Genomic DNA, 18,036 nt, shown 5'->3' on the forward strand with positions numbered 1-18,036 from the left:
AATTGGCGACCGAGGAAGCAAGAACTACGGGGAACGTAGGAGCTCAGGCTAGTACCGCTGGGGCTGGAAACACCACACGGCCCCAACGAATAAGAAAGCCCCCTGCGTATTTAGCAGATTATGACACCAGTACTGTCCAATCAGGAGAAGCCAGAAGGGGTCAAGGTCAGAGGGCGGCCATTTTAGAAACCAAAGAAAGCGCGCTCATTGCTTGTTATCAGCTCGATACGCACACACACACGTATCTACACCCTCCAGCCATGGAAGTGACCAAGGAGACCGTTAAGGAGGCCTCTCCAATTACCGGAGCCTTGCCCCTACTATCGGAGTTAGTGATTCCATTGGAACTACACCCGGCTCCCAATGAAACATTAGATGATATGGAGTCCGACTCGATGAAGGAAGAGTCCTCCCCAAACTCTTGTCTGCCGACCAAGTGGATCTCAGAAGAAACGACCAAGAAGATCATGAAGTTATGCCGGGAAGACGGTATCAACTGTCCGTTGTGCCAACAATTATTGTCCACCCCCCCCCCCCCGACGGCGCCGGATTCACATTGCGCAACATTTTACCAGATTCTTTTGCAAATGCGGTAGAAATTCGACTTCAAGGGACACGATCGCTAAGCATCAATCCAGGATAAAGGATGTGGAAATCCGAAAAGCCCACGGTGGAACGGGCATTAAGATTTATGAGGTCGACCGCGCCAGCTACCCCACATGGAGCAAGAGAGTCCGATTGGTCAACCCCCCCCGGCCTTCGATAAACCTACTCCCTATGGTCCAGTTAGGATGAAGCCACCTGTGAGGAGGGGACCACAGGCATCTTTTCCCTCGCCCCCGAAGAAAAAGCGGACAGCTCAGAAATGTAGTCCGCCCAAAACGGGGAGACCCATACCGGCTCCCAGAAAGACATTAACGACGGTCGGGAGCATACAGAGCCGACTGGGAGACGTTCGACCCCGAGTCACGGTGGACGCCCTTCGGGAGGAAACCTCTAACCTCCGACGGACGGCCCGTCGCCTAGAAGAATTGGCCAATCGAATGTCGACCCAATGAAGATTGCGACCGAATCCGTTAAAGACATGGACTATCTCCATTTTATGGTGTGTTCTAGTTTGTTTGTGTTTCCTTATATTATTTTATTCTTTTTTTTTTGGTTTGGTTTTTATATAGCCGATTGTCGTCTATAGGGGCGGCGTGTGTGATGGAACGCTAGGTTGCCATCCTTCTGTATAAATTTTAATGGGAGTTATATTCCCTTTTTATCTTTTTGTAACCACGCCCCTAAAGAAGGCTGGTTCTTGTACTTCATTTACATAATCTAATGTACTTAAGGCAGGGCCTCGGCTCTTATTAGTCGTTCAAATATATGCATTGCATTTGGAACCACACTCTTTCTGTTACCTTGAGCGATATCAGAACCACCCCAAGCATATAGCTAACTCCAAAGACCTAGTATATGGGCTGTGCTGTGGTGATAAATTCATAGAAGCATTGTCGACCCCGTCGACCTCCGGTCGACCTTGTCGACCTAATACAAAAACCACTCTGGGAGCAATCCCTTGTGCAAGGTGGTTGATGTTGACCGGTGGTGTAAGTCGACCTAGTCGCCTCCGCGTGTTGGTCACGGGCAACCCGCACACAGCCCCTGTGAAGGGTGAATGCAGACCGGTAGAATAAGCCGACCTAGTCGCCTCTACGTGTTGGTCGCAGGATCCAACACACTACACACACACACCAAGTCAAGTACATTTGGTACCTATATAAAGACTGCTAAGCATTACGCTTAATTGAATCTCCTACAATTTTGTTGCATCTTATATGCTAACCCAAAATAGTGTTTTGTGAAAATATCAACTTTTTATTACCCTATATTGTTAGACCATTTTATTTTCCAAATAGTCTAGCCACTTTTTCTGACTAATCAGTCTCATTTCATCTTTGTCTGCAAATAAAGGCCTGTTTTTGTAAATAATCAATCATCATCATCGTCATGATCGTCGTCGTCGTCGTTGTCGTCGTCGTCGTCGTCATCATTATGTACTATGTAATCTATACCTATATTGTTTGAACCTCGAACCCATAAAGGAGTTGTCTACTCGCAAATCTCTAGCCCCTATTAGTACTCTTTGAGTTCGCCTCTGATTGACCTCTGCGTGTCAAGCCAATCGTTGTGATTGGTTGAATGGACAGAAAGTTAGCGCTTCTTTAGAAAAACTTTTGATCGGCTCAACAGCCGAAGTTAGGAAAGTTTAAGTAGTATTATTTTAGAATTTTGCAATAGTAAAGATTATTTTTACAGTTTAATATGCCTCCTGCTCGGGAAAAATCTACAGGAAATCAACACATTTTTGTGGCTGTGCGTTGTCGGTATGTAATACTATAAGTTTAATATAGTCTGTGAGTATATTAAAATACTGTGAGTATATCAGTAATCGTCGCTGTCAATCGTGAATGTCATGTTTTTTACAATTTGCACTCACTTTTTAATTAGATCTTTTGGTGTTAGGTTTATAGCATTATATTTATAGATGCAATCTGCTTGTGACTGGGAAGTTATAGAACCCGAGGGCGAAGCTTATTCAGGCCTGACAGTCAAGGTCTTGGCTATTAATGCTACGTTGTTTAACCTTATGCGGTAGTGTTTATAAAGAAATAGGGGCGCTAAGAGTTCGAGATATTGCTTAGACAGAATGTTATTATCAAAACGATTTTTATACTTAGTTCTTATAATATTGTTAAAGTTGCGTTGGAATAACTATCGTTGAAAGGTTTTCATTGTTATTTGCACAGCGTTTAGCTAGATGGTGGTTTTTTGAAGCTACTTGGATGCTATTTAGGCCTATGAATGGAACTGAATTGGCAGAACGCAGTTGGAGTATTGTGGAAACGGATAATGAAAACAAGTCTGTGTCTGTGCGAGAGAGGCCACAGGTTGGGGCGCCTACTAAAACCTTCACATTCGACAAAGTATTTGGAACTACCAGTAAGCAGATTGACGTGTACAAGTCTGTCGTTGAACCTGCAATAGAAGAGGTTATCATGGGTTATAATTGTACAATCTTTGCGTAAGTTCATATATATTACATCATATATTATATAATTCATATATATATAAATACCCGTATAGTTTTCATATATATAAACATATATACATGTATATGGTTGTTTTACAGATTGAGTTTTTATTGCTACATCGTTTGTGCTTTTCAAATGTACTGATGTAACACCATCATACAACAAGTGTTTAACATTACCTATTTTAAATGTTGAACAGCTATGGGCAAACTGGTACTGGTAAAACATTTACAATGGAGGGCGAGAGATCAGCTGAACATCTTCGGTGGGAGGATGATCCAATGGCTGGGATTGTACCAAGATCCTTAGCACATCTTTTTGAAAGATTGGAAGCCATGGTAAGTACTTTTCTATCACATCACCATCTATTGTCTGCATATCAGGAAAGCAGATTAGCAAGGCAAGTTTTGATTGCACAGTCTAATGTAACTGGATTTGGTTTGCTTTACGAAAGTTTACACAAATTATAGGATTTTTTAGCTCGATAGAAATGTTTTGGAGTTGCCACATCAATGCACTTTCTAGTTGGTTTCCCTTGTCATTTTGCAATATTATACTGGTACAAGCTGCATCAATGGTTTATAGTATTTCAACATGTCGGAGTTGTCACATCTTTACTTAAACATTTTATTTAGCGAACTGTATTAATGCATTTCACGACTTGCTGAGGCATATTGATTTGATCTTAACAATCATTTAGGTATGTCAGCACGAATATTTGGTTTATGTATCTTTACTTATAAAAATAAATTGCCTGTAACTCTACATTTTGTAAAACTTTGTTACCATATTATGCATCGGCTAAGAAAGCAACACATTTAGTCTATGAACAGCTCAAAAACATCTAACTGAGTGCTTCATATTTAATGTAACAGTGTTGGTTCTTTTCTCAGGACTGCGAGTTTAGTATGAGAGTTTCTTATCTTGAGTTGTACAATGAAGAGTTGTTTGATCTTTTGGGAGCATCAGAATGTGAGACGAAAATGCGAATCTATGATGACTCTAATAAGAAGGTAAAGTGATTTATTGTAAAAATATTTTTTACTCAGTATATCCTAGTCAAGCTAGAACCTTTAGATGGCATAGCAATTGTATCATAACAGTACTTAAACTTTCTGGGTGATCTATATGTACAGGGATCTGTTCTAGTGTTTATCTATTAAATTGGCTGCTTGCATGAGTGTTGACATAACTGGTCGCCATGTATATCTAGGATATAAATATTCCAGGCGCAGTCATACCTTGACATACAAGTATCCCAACATATGTGACATTTGAGATCCAAGGAAAATTCTGAGCAAATCTTTGCCTTAAGATACGAGACAAATTTAAGATACGAGTATACAAGACAGTTCTTGATACAGCCATATGCGAGAGGCCACTTACGAGAACTGCATCGCTCGGTCTTTTTTGTTCGATCCAAAAGTTTTTTAAATTGCCGGCTAAAAGTAAAGATGAAAGCGAGTCTAATTGCGAGGCAGAAACAGCCAAACCAGAAGAAGGTAATAAAAATGAACACAAAGACAAAGTTAGGGTCAAGCTTAGTGAAAGCTTTAAACTCATTGTGTGTTCAAAGTGAGCTGAGTTTATTCAGGCTACATTGAAGTTTGTTATGTTAGAGTCATAAAGTTTACTGTACTGAACATGTTGTCATCAAGTTTTTCTCACACCGCTGTTAGCGGCTACCGTCTGTCTCAAAGGTAAGATACATATCGTACAGTACTATACATAATGCCATACAGTGCTATACATAATGTCATATTTCATTGCAGATCCTAACTGCTAGATAGGTAGTTGTTACTTTGTGAGTGTAGTTAGTGAATTAGAACGACTAAAAACACATGACACATTTTTTCATCGTAATATCATATTAATAGGAGGGTTTTTTCAAAGGGTGAGAACATATCAATTAGTATTAAGTTATTTCAGATAGAAAATGTATATGCTTGCTTTGGTAACGCTTACAATTTGTTTAGGGTTCAATCGTCATCCAAGGTCTGGAGGAGGTTGTTGTGAGGAACAAGCTAGAGGTTTATAGCATCCTGAAAAAAGGCTCACAAAAACGACAGACAGCCAGTACAATGATGAATGCGACCTCGAGTCGCTCCCATACAGTCTTTACTGTGACAATACACACCAAGGAGAACGCGGTAGATGGAGAAGAACTTGTTAAGACAGGCAAACTTAACCTGGTATGAGGCTAGCAGTTCTGATCTTCCTTTGTTAAAGTTTAATTGACAGCATTTTAAAATTACATATATTTACACCAATACAATCACGATATTTCATTCTTCAGCTATGATTTTGATGTTCAAAGAACAAAAAACTAATTTTTGAGACAAAGCACCAGCAAACTTCAAGCTGTGACATTTTTTGGAGGTCATTTTTTGGCAAAACACAGACTTAGGAACTACTTAGAATGTAACTTAGGAACAGACTTACGATGTCAATGATTGATCAGTGGGTGAATGCGAGACAAAGAACTTATGTTGGCAGCTATTTTTAACCATTGTCCTCCATTTAGTTGCAATAGTAATTTAACACGATAATTATAATACAAGGTTGAAGCAGATTTCACAAATCCTGGAAATATGTCGTACGTTAACTTTCAAGGGGTGGTTATAGAATCACACCAATCGGCTTGTCCATACATCTTGTAGAGTGCGGTAGCAAGAAATTCTTCCTTCAAGCAGATAGGAATTTTAAAAAATTGTCCGTAAAAATTACCTCTTTTCAAAAGTTATTTGTTTTAAGCCTTTCTTTTATGCTCTGCTTTTGTGAATAAAGATTGTGAATGGACAGCTTTTAGACAAAATAGTTCAAAAATGAGCTATTTTAATCATTTTATTTCGCATCACAGCTGTTTTCGGTCGATATTTTATAAAGATTGCGAATCTTTTTGTCCATTTTTATGACTTGAAAATGTTGATGAAACCTATTATTTGGTTAAAATTGCTTAAAACTTATTAAAACCTCAATCTTAAATTTTATCTGCTTCTGTGAATGCAATCAAAATTACTGCTGTTAGTTAACCTTTAATTGACCCCTCCAATTAATAATTGTGGTAAAGTTTAGAATTATATCCTTGTAGCAGGCAAATGCGCTCCGCTGTTTGCTTTCAAGAGAAATTCGACTGAAGCTTTTCCTCTTATATTGGTAATGCTAACACTATTGCGCCCATAAAATTGAATATTTTCTTTTTGTGTCAGATCTTATTGCAAGACGAGTAATTCTTTTTGACAGTTGACGACTCCTTACGATAGATTATAGTCGGGTTATTCCTGACTGTTGCTTTTAATAATAAACTATATTAAACAAAGTTCTTGTTCGCAGAATATTTTGCCTTCTCAGTTTTCCTCTTTTTTCTCTGTTTAGGTTGATCTGGCGGGCAGTGAAAATATCGGACGCTCAGGTGCGGTGGACCGAAGAGCCAGAGAAGCTGGAAATATCAATCAATCCTTGCTAACATTGGGCCGAGTCATCACATCCTTGGTGGATAGACAGCCCCATGTCCCCTATAGAGAGAGTAAGCTTACTAGGATATTGCAAGACTCGCTTGGAGGCAAAACTAAAACTTCAATAATAGCGACCATCTCTCCTGCCAGCAGTAACCTTGAGGTATCCATTCTCAACTCTTTCTCATCAGGTTTTCTGCTCGGTGTATGTTCCTGCCAGCTTTAAAAAGAGACTAATTAAGCTAACCAAGATGTTTGTATAAATACTTATGCATGTAATCTGAGAATTCTACATGTACATTATTTACATGTTTAATGGCACCGGGAAATTCGGGGTTACTTAAAAAGTAAGAGGCGCTGTTTACCTCGTGACATCCGATGGAAATTCTTATAGAAGTGTGTGGGGAGCACATAAACTAAATATGCTGTTTTAAAGGTTGTCTAGAAGCACCTCTAGTTTGCCTACAAACATTTTTTAAAGGATTGAGTAGGTGCATCGTTGAAGTGATGCAAATAAAAATAATATCGATATAAAGCTACGACTTGTAGATTCAATTTAGTGTAATTTTTGTCTTTTTATACCTACCCAGTCCAAAGATATAACAGTATGAATGAGATCCTTTTTTGGAATGCTCAGATTCAAGTGCAAGTGCGTTTATGATGTTATAATATACCGACAGAATAGATATGCATAACGCCCCAACTTGAACATAATAGCCGATATCAATAATGAGGGGGACAGGCAGTCGCGCAACTAATAACTTCATTTTGGTGCATCTTTTTCTTTGAGCGTTTCAACTGCAGATCAAGTTTTCTCGATTTTTACTCTTGAAACCTCCTGGCAGATCACCTCAAAACATCGCAAATGATAAAACAATATCGATACTTTCCAATAAAGTCTACAAAAATTTTGTGTAAGTTTTGTCTTCAACAGAAGAAACCTGAATCGCTTTAGTTTGTGACTTATGTTCACACAGGAAACTTTGAGCACCTTGGACTACGCCCACAGAGCTAAAAATATTCAGAACAAGCCTGAGATCAACCAAAAGCTAACAAAGAAAAACTTGATAAAGGAGTACAATGAGGAGATTGAAAGGCTACGCAAGGACCTCCAGGCTTCTAGGGACAAAAATGGGATCTTCATCAATGAAGAAAATTACAAGTAATAATTTTATTAGCTCACTACTTTTCATGTTCGCCCTGGCATTTCCTACTTAAAATGGTCCATTTATTGACTCCACAACTTCTCGTAGTGTCTGTAGCTTAATCAGTTTTATCGAAAGGATTAGAGATTTTAGTAAATGCAGATATAGACATAAGAGTTACAGTGAAATCCTAGGTTTTAAAACTTTCGTTTTGACTCTATCAACATTTTCATCTATTTTCCAAAAATTGAGTATTTGCACAGCACATAGAAAAAGTTTTCTAGCATGGTAGTGGAATGTTGTCGTGGTTTAGTTATGTTGGCTTGGAGTTGTTCAATCTTACTCTAAAACCTCTGTTTTTTAACCCTTCGTGGTTGACCCATAGTGGTGGTCAAATAAAGGCTGGCGTTGTATTTTTCAAATAGCTTGTCAGAATTTTAAGAAGATAAATTTAACCGTTCTGCGGATGAAGCTGCCTATATTTTGCAATGTATGTCGGGCGAAGAGCATTAAACCTTGTAGATACAGGAAATCTGCTAACTTACCTCTAACTCGTCGTAACTATATAAATATGCATTATGAAGCCGAGGAATATTTCTACCAGTTGATATCTATTGCTTACAATTAACCTGCACAGTTTTGTGGACACTTTTCACTCATTATTCTCTATAAATCTCAGTTTTTGTCATCTAGGAGACTAGGAATGAATCTAGAAAATCTAGGAATGACAATGTTGCTTTGTACTGGATTTGAACTCACAAAGATTGCAGCCACAAGTTTGTAGACTTGCGCATTTAACCACCAAGCCGTTCTTACCATTCCCATTGTTCATACCATATACTGTATTCCCCTTTCGTGATTGCACATCCTAAATTATTAATTACATGTAATACAGTAATGCCCTTGTTATAAGATTTGTTCGCCTTACTCTATGAAACACAATGCTTTATTGTCGTCGTCATACTAGGGCGAATTTGGTTTTTGCCAAACGATATCAACAAAATGTCTCTTGAAATTAAAATTTGGCCGTCGGTGTGCTTACTCCGACGAAAATGCAGATATACTATTCGCCGAAATCTCTCCCACATTGTCTGAAAGAGATATACAATGCTTGCTATCTCAGTTCAAAGTTGTTTGTTGTAAGCTATAGTGACAAAGAAATCGAGAACATATTAAGTGGTAAAATTTTAGCCTATGACATAGTTGAAGTTTAGTAAAATGCATACTAAAACTTACCTTCAAGTATGTGTTTAGTGAGCTAAATTCATTTTAGTTAAATTCAGCGTTTATGTTGTACGTCTGTATTGAAGGTAAAAACTCTCCGCGGTACATACTGCACATAGTACCTTGTTATGCTACATTTTATTACAGATCATAACCACTAAATACACTGAAGTTGCTGTAGGTAACTATAGTTACTAAGGTTAACATACTATTTTGTTACTACTTTTTAATATGTACAGTAGGTATATACAATTTTGATGATCTTTACCAGGGGGTGTTTGCATTAAATAGTTACTCGAGTTTCTATACCCATCTATACGACACTTGCTTTACGATGCCAACACTGAAACAAATTAAAATTATATAATTGTGTACCAAATAATTTTTTATTGTAGTCGTAGGAAAACAGACTTTGTTTAGCCATTACTTGCTAATTATTTCACATTTAAACGCCTTTACAGTTGTTTTATTTTTTCTCTTAATTTTTTTGAGCTGCACATAACACTTTTCTTATGATATGAAGTTTGAACGTTAAAATGCTAACTGTTATATGTTAAATAAAAATATTTTTTCTGTACAGACTTTTTTATTACCCTGGCAACGCCGGGCATTGACCTAGTTCAGGGGTGGACAAAGTTTTTTCTCAAAGAGCCAAATTTCAAAGTTGCAAGTTTTTTTGGGAGCCACATAATATGTGTTTTACGTATAACATTTCATACTAATAATACAAGTTTGGTAGTTGTATTGTAATTAAATTTATTCTCTAGACTACTTTTACAATAGCATCGGATAATGTTGAAGTAAGCTTAAAGAGCATTGTATAACATAAAGTTTAGTGGGATACATGGAATTATTTATGGCTGCTCATTATCTCTTGGTAGTCTGGGTCTCTACTGCAGCACGCAATTCTTAGGAGCTGACACAAATGATCTTGAGTCAAAGTGGATCTCAACTTGCTCTTGATATTATTCATGTATAAAAAGGCTGATTCACATATGTGGCAGTAAACACAGTGTGCAACCATCTTCCTAGTTGAGCAAGCTGTGGATATTCAGCCTTTATTGACGCTTTCATGTAGAAGCCCTTCTTAATTTCATTTATATCCATACCTTTGAGGTTACACAACTCCAGTTGCAGAGATGAGACATTAACGCTCTTCAATGGCAACTCAGTAACCCACTCACTATTTGGCTTTGCCTTCTAAAGTACTTTTATGAGTTGTATGATGTGTTTCAAAGATTGAAACTGACTAAATCGATTGTTAAACTCTTGTTGCAGCTTTTCTATGAAGTGAGTGTAATCAGCTGTACAAGAAGTCATTTTTTCTTCATTTAAAAATGGTTTAAGGTAGAATACTGAAACATGTCACCTTGCACATCCACCAGAAACAACTCCAATTTAATTGAGAAGGCTTGAACAGCTGGTAGTGTATCAATGATAGTCTTGTTCTTCCCTTGAAGCTTGAGGTTCAGATCATTCAAATGGCCACATATGTCAACAAGGAAGGCAAGGTCACTCATAACGTTAAAAGAGCTCATTATCTTTTGAAACTGTTTGGAATTCAAGCTTGTGCATGCATTTAGAAATGAGATTAGCTCCTGACAAATACTCCAGAACCTCGACAGAGCATTTCCCTTACTTAGCCATCCAATGTTATTGTATGTTAGTAAATCTTCACAAGTGGCATCGCTTTCTTTGAGAAACTTTCTTAAGTATTTGTGTCTGAGAGCCGATTGACTTTTGAGGCAGTTGATCATCTTCATAGCCTTATACATTAGTTGTTGAAAGTGAGCATTTAGTTTTCTGCATAAAAAAGTTTGGTGGATGATGCAATGGAATGCTAGCATTGATGGCATATCCTTCAATTTAGTTATGACATCTTGCTCTCTTCCAACCATGGCTGGTGCAGCATTTGATGTTACAGATATGCATTTGTGGCGAGATATTTTTATATTATCAAGTTCCTTATAGAGGGCATAATAGATAGCCTGGCCGGTGGTACCTCCTTCTAATCCAACCAAAGTGAGAAGCTCCTCCTTAATTTCTTCACCATCAAAGAATCTGCAACACAGGGTATAGGACTAAAGCATACTACTATGCATTATAATGAAACATGCTGATGCTTTATAAAGAAGCATGTAGTATAAATGTGTGGGTTACTCACTTTTAAACAAAAATCATTAAGTAGGTGCATCCTTTTCTACTTGGAGTTGTGTTCTCTCTTTACTGTCTCTTAAACCACTTGAATGACTTCAGCTTGCAACTGCATGGTAAAAATGACATTACCAGTTGTTAGTGAACAAAGTAACTTACCATACAAAGACTGCTAATTGAGTTACATCCATTATATCATTAGATTTATTAATAGCGATTGGAAAGTAATCTGCCTGGTCTATATGGGTTAGCAAAGTCACACTTAGATAATCATAAATGCTTTCAATTCTACCAGTAGCAGTTTTCCTAGAAAGTGGTATTGCCTTCATTTTACCAATCACATCAGGCCTATCTGGAAACAATGTTTGCATAGCCTCAATCATGCATTCTTTTACAATCGCAGCATGGGAATAAGGAAGCATTGCTTTTGCTGGAATTTTTGACACTTGTAGAGAAGCTTCTGCAGGACGTTTATCAGTAGTTGTAAAAGAAACTAGCATATTTTCTGAAGAAATTAGTGATTTTGAAGTTTATTTAGCTTTTGATGTCTAGCTACAAATCCCAATAGAAATGTAGTAGTAAACTCTCTGTGCTTCATCTCATGATCTTGTTTGATGTTTGTCTTCTTGTTAGAAGAGATTTTTTACTGGCACAACAGACATTGCCATGCCTAAAGATGAACGCATATTCCAGGGTCCACTCATCTTGGAATTCTCTTGTAGATTTGTTTCTATTCCGTTTACTTTGTTAGACCCCCATTGTAACTCTGGAAATGGTTTGTTTAGTTTAAGATGCCATTGCTACCCCCACTGCATTAATTGGTGTAATTGCAAATGACAACTAAGACAGCTGTTATATAAGCCAGCATTATGAAATCATAATGAAATGACTGCCTGGTGAACATTTTTGAAGCATTCTAATTTTGTCATTATTAGTTCTGCAACGGACATTATTACATCGCAAAGCCTACATGTGCATGATGTCATGAATTATGAATCATTATGCATGTGTAGGCTATATATAATACATTAATAGTGCATCTTTAAATAAGCCTAATATATCACAATGGATGGAGTTTTGTAGAGCATATTATAAGGATACTTTTATATACGCCAAAAGAATTTGAACTTTCACAGAGTTGACAGCCACAACAAAGTTTGCAAAAAGCCGCATTCGGCTCTAGAGTCGCACTTTGCCCAGCCCTGACCTAGTTGGTTCATAAAGATCAAAGAATGTCAAATGGAGGTGGCATTCAATGAGAGGGTGGCGCTCTATTTTTCAACCCTTCTATAGTGGCGGTCAAATAAAGGTGGCATTCAATTAAAGGTTCTTACGCGTCTATTTTATCATCAATTCAATTGAAGGTTTTACTGGTAACAAATCTATAATTCTCTGAAATGCATTCCTTGAAAAATGTGGAAAAATACTTGTTAGTTTTTCAGTGTTGTGTTGCATAGCCTGCTTCATGCTGTATAGCCTGCTTTAACCTGTTATACTGTGTTTGTCTGCCCTCTGCCACAGGGAAATACAAAGTCAACTCGCCTCTCAGGCAAGCATTTTAAAGAACCAAGATGAACTGCTAGCCGACCTTCGACAACAGCATGACACTGTGAGTTACTATATCTGAGGGGTGTCTGTTTTTATCAGTAGTTTTTAGTTTCGTGTGTCTAATGAATATTAAAGGTTTACTTGCAACAAAATTCACATTACAGTTATTTGGTATCAAAAGATTCACCATGTCTTACTCTGTTGTGTTGTAGGTGCAAAATATGTGGAAATGTGATTACAAGCTCCTAAAAGCTCAAAAACGAACAGTTACTCGCCACCATCACAAAACCGCCGTAGATTAGAATCTCTTTTGAAAACCGCTTAAATGGGATGGAGTTGTACAAGATGGCTTTTGTTTACACTTTCACGCAACCTCATTCGTCAAAATATTTTCACAAATATACTTCACGCATTCAATAAAACCATCTCTATTGTTCTTACGTGTCTATTTTATCGTCATTGTAATGCTGTCACTTTTAGCACTTATAACTTACCGTAAAAATTCGTTAAAATTTTTAACCTTAGCTCGAAGGAGTACATATCATTGTCTGATAATCACGACGAGCCTGTTGGTTACCTGTGATAATCGAAAAGTGCTGCAAAAATTATTTGCGAAGTATTGGGTCACATGATCAGATTACAACTTGGCAATTAGATAATGCCGAAACAAAACTGTCAAGTAGCGAGTATCTATATTTGATATGGGGTTTTCGGTAAAACCTAGTGTTTGTCATAAACTAGTGCTACGATAAGTTTTATATTGAGCTTTTTATTGGCCTTTTAATTCACTTGAGAACATCACGTGACAAGACGATAACCAAACTGTAATGAACATGTCAGAGAAATAAAGAGATTCCAATCTACGGCGGCTTTTCGTTTTTGAGCTTTTGCAGAGCTTGTAATCACATTTCCACATATTTTGCACCTACAACACAGCAGAGTAAGACATGGTAAATCTTTTGATACCAAATAACTGTAACATGAATTTTGTTGGGAGTCAACCTTTAAAGGTTGACTTGCAACAAAATTCACATTACAGTTATTTGGTATCAAAAGATTCACCGTGTCTTACTCTGTTGTGTTGTAGGTGCCAAATACGTGGAAATGTGATTACAAGCCCTTTAAAGCTCAAAAACGAAAAGCCTCCGTAGATTGGAATCTGTTTATTTATCTGACGTAGTCATTACAGTTTGTTTATCGTCTTGTCACGTGATGTTCTCACGTGTATTGAAAGGCCAATAAAAAGCTCACTATAAAACATATCGTAGCACTAGTTTATGACAAACACTTCGGGTTTTACCAGTCCCCGTATTAAATATAGATGCTCGCTACTTTACAGTTTTGTTTCGGCATTATTCAATCGTCAAGTCGTAATCTGATCACGTGACCCAATACTTCGCAAATAATTTTTGCAGCACTTTTCGATTATCACAGGTAACCAACAGGCTCGTCATGATTATCAGACAATGATATGTACTCCTTCGAGCTAAGGTTAAAAAGTTTAACGATTTTTTACGGTAAGTTATAAGGTATCAGTGCTAAAAGTGACAGCATTACAATGACGATAAAACAGACGCGTAAGAACAATAGAGATGGTTTTATTGAATGCGTGAAGTATATTTGTGAAAATATTTCGACAAATGAGGTTGCATGAATGTGTAAACAAACCATCCTGTAACAACTACGTCCCATTTGAGCCGTTTTGGAAAGCGAATCCAAGCTACAGCGGTCTCGTGTGGCTGCGATTAACCGTTTGTTTTTTAGCTTTTAAGAGCTTGTAATCACATTCCCATATATTTTGCACTTAAAACACAACAGTGTAAGACATGGTGAATCTTATGATACCAAATAACTGTAATGTGAATTTTTTTGCAAGTCAACCTTTGCAAATGGTGGTTTTGGAACCACCATTTGTTCTCACCTGTGTTTTAGGATTTACCCTTAGAATACGTTTCTGGTCCCTGATTAGACTTAATAAATATTTTAGTTAATTACATATGGTATTAAAACTGATGCATTATATAAAATTATATATAAACTAATTTCATTGTGAGAGACAATACATATAAAGTAATAGTTGATAAAAAAAAAGTTTTTTGGTTTTTGGCCTTTGCGACCAGTACAAGCGAATAGAGACGTATCCTTGGCAGTACAGTAGATCGACTATATATATATCAAGGTGTTATTCTCACAAACTTGATTTTGAAATAACAATTTAATGGCACGCTTTTGTGTTTGAAATGTTTTACATTTTGTCTTCAATTATCACAACAGGCATCTCCAATTTCATTTGTCCCAGATTTTCTTTTTTGTTTCAATTTCGCTTTTCCTATTAACAACTACCAGATTTAGATTATAATTATATATTTATATTTATTAAATTATAGATTTTAAAAGCATTTGTGCTAAAGCAATTGCTTGTCATTTTCTATGATTATTAAATCTAAAGCCAGCATAGCCTTCTTCCTTTTTCATCTCCATTACCACTCATCCCAGTCTGTCCCCCCTACTGCTCATGGGTATAGAAGAGTTATAAATTGTTTCATATAATTTTTTTTGGATTAAAATTAAGTTGTACCTTGGAAATTTTTGGAAATTGCAGTTGATTTCGCCTCTGTCACTTGATTAACAACTGTTGTCACTTGATTAATAACTGTTGTATCTGTTAATCGTATGATAGAATGAAGAATATCTTGCAGTTGTCGGAGGAGCACACCGCAACTGTAGAGGAGTTGGAGAGTACCAAGGAAGAGCTGGCTGAGACAGCGAATAAGGCAGAGGTAATGGAAAAGGCACTTGAGCGGTGTCAGACTCGCCTTAGCAGAACTATTCAGCAGAGGGATGAGCAAATGCACATTGTTGAGAAGCACGTGGCTAGCGAAAAACAACTTCAAAAGGAAGCTCATGGGGTGCGTCCTTTCTATCAACTCTTTATTAAACCTAATAAGTTGAATTTATTTCATAAAACATTCAAATATTTGTGTCAGCTTTTCATGATTGACAGACTTATTATATATTTAAAAAAACATATGTTGGAGGTAACTCCTTGTTGCAGCCAAATATTTTAGCTTTGAGGGTCGTGTTGGGACATGTTCAGGTGAGTCTTTCATGTCAAATCTCCTAATTTCAGATCCTTTGGCGCATAAGCTTTCTTGTAACTGACTCAAATTTGAATGTATATTTGGTCACGGTTCACAAATCACAGACTCGACCAGTCATTTGATGGCGTATTGTAAAGTATTGTGCATTATTGTTTGCACTAGTTCAAACTGCATGACGCTTCCTCCAATCATGGTCAATTAGCTTTATTCCAGAGTAACTGAGAAATTCAGATATCAAATTATCCACCAACATTCTTTATGTAAGACTTTTTTTAAAAACAGCAAATGACTGGTGAAGACCATAATTGCTTTTTTAGTCATGTTCATTTTACCAGTTACAAGGGAACTGATGCTGCAAATAACCTCCAACTTGTTGATTCTGTTAAATAAGTGCACTCACCAATAAATCCACAAGGGAAAAAACCTCGTCTGCCGTTTGTCACATGTATATATATCACCGTAGCCGTCTACATGGCCGACTCCTATAGGTCCACGTACTTGTGGTGTGACCTCTCAATGCCGGGCTGGCATACGTAACCTAAGTTCCTGCAATACGAGCGGGCACGAGGCAGACACACGCATACACAACATGCCCTTTCTTTTCAAGTTGGTTAAACAGGCGCAATGCCGTACGCAACCAACAAGCACAAAAACCTGAACACATTTAAGGAAGATGTGTTGCAGATAAAAGGAACGTACCTTTGATTTGCGCATGTTCCTTTGGGAGGCACAGAACTCTTCCTTACACATACACCGGTTTTCCTGGTTCAGGAATCTTCACCGAGGTTATCGGCGCCTATCAGGTCTTCATTGGTGACCTCACAGAAACTCATCATTACCTAAAACCCGGTACTCACGGTTCAGGAGTTAGCCTTCTCCGTTCTCAGTGACATCCATGGACATCGTCCCTTCACCATCGCCATCCATGTCAGCCTCTTCCTCACCAGTCTACAAACTCAGCCTCGCCGAAGCTTGGCCCCATAGACAGTGCCCCTGTAGGCAAAGCCTCCGTACTCTCACTAGTGTGAGAGTCCCTGTGAACTGGCGCTTTGTCCAGTTCACCGCCACTGGCAGTCACAGGCATCTCCTGTTTCTTCTGCTCAGTGTCCTCTGCAGCCTCAACCTCACCGGCCCAGGATCTCTGCGAACTGGTACTCGGTTCATTGGTCTCATTAGCCCTACCGACCTTGTCACCAGCGCCACCCTCGTCGACCGCTTTGCTAACCGGTGCATCTTGGCTTTTGCCCGTGTTGCCACTTGCAAATGCCTTGTTGCCCTTAGCACATCCACCACTCTTACCAACCTTGGCAGTGGTACCTGAAACCTTCTGGGTAAGCTTTTTTAAGCTATCCAGAGCCTTGGACATCTGGCGATCAGCATCAAGCTGGCGAACCAGGTCGTCCTCCTCCTCTTGAAGCTGGGCAAGAGTCCTATGGTAGGCAGCTAGGGCCTCCTTCTGGTGATGTCAGCTTTCCTGGCAACGACCTCGTCCTGTGACAGAAAGTCAAACTGGATATCAGCCAAAAATGACTGGACCTTATCGACCACAGGTCGCCTAACTATCTTACCACCTGCTGCGGCCGCGTAGCTAATGCAGCGGGTGGGTATCTTAGGCTTGGGAGCCATATCCTCAGAGCTGGTACTAGCTCTACTCTCCTCCGGAAGCTTCCTTTCCTGGTGAAAGAGGCTCCTCCAGCCATGCACTTAGTCATCAGGTGACCTACTTCCCGACAGTAGCTGCACACTGATTCCTTGCACTCTTTTGCCCAATGGCCCTTTTCTCCACACTTCCTGCAATAGTTGCTAGGGCAATCTATTGTGTAGTGGTCCCTCTTACACCAGCAGAACAGCTTGCCCTCGTTGCCGCAGATCTGTCTGGCCTTCCCTTTAGGCTTTTCGTGGCCTCCTTACTAGCTTGGCCGGTAGTCTTAGCGGGGTGTCTGTCCGCTCCTTTCCTGTCGCCAGGCCGATACCCGTCTCCGGGTCCTCCTCCATCAGAGGCAACAGACATCAGTATATATATAACTTGGTAAAGTATCTGAAACCATAATGTACAGGTTGAGTGTTAATAAACGTAGTCGGGATTATGACTGCATATCACTCGTCTACCACTTCTCGTAACCACAACACCATCACTCACATTCTGGCTGGTTGAGCCAGCTGTAGTGTCATCCTCCCACATATCTGGGGGAGGTGTCACATTCATACTTTGTCCTACCGACTGATCCTACTTTGTCCTACACGATGATATCGTTTATATGATTGGTGATATCTCTTTAAATGGTGGGAATATTCAAATCGTCTACCTTAATAATCATCACCAAAAGTT

General features: G+C 38.5%; 1 protein-coding gene across 1 annotated transcript in view; it reads left to right on the forward strand.

The window, feature by feature from the left end:
* Nucleotides 1–2,243: 2,243 nt before the first annotated feature.
* LOC137393350 (kinesin-like protein KIF11-B) overlaps nt 2,244–18,036 on the forward strand; it is a 35,392-nt gene continuing 19,599 nt past the window's right edge. The window contains exons 1-9 of the mRNA XM_068079862.1: nt 2,244–2,372; nt 2,843–3,070; nt 3,280–3,418; nt 3,974–4,093; nt 5,057–5,272; nt 6,456–6,698; nt 7,513–7,697; nt 12,580–12,667; nt 15,306–15,515. Coding sequence (XP_067935963.1) covers nt 2,311–2,372; nt 2,843–3,070; nt 3,280–3,418; nt 3,974–4,093; nt 5,057–5,272; nt 6,456–6,698; nt 7,513–7,697; nt 12,580–12,667; nt 15,306–15,515 — 1,491 coding nt within the window. The 5' untranslated portion in view covers nt 2,244–2,310. The remainder of the gene's footprint in view (nt 2,373–2,842; nt 3,071–3,279; nt 3,419–3,973; nt 4,094–5,056; nt 5,273–6,455; nt 6,699–7,512; nt 7,698–12,579; nt 12,668–15,305; nt 15,516–18,036) is intronic.

This window comes from Watersipora subatra, chromosome 4, assembly GCF_963576615.1.
Source record: "Watersipora subatra chromosome 4, tzWatSuba1.1, whole genome shotgun sequence".
NCBI classification, from domain to species: Eukaryota; Metazoa; Bryozoa; class Gymnolaemata; order Cheilostomatida; family Watersiporidae; genus Watersipora; species Watersipora subatra.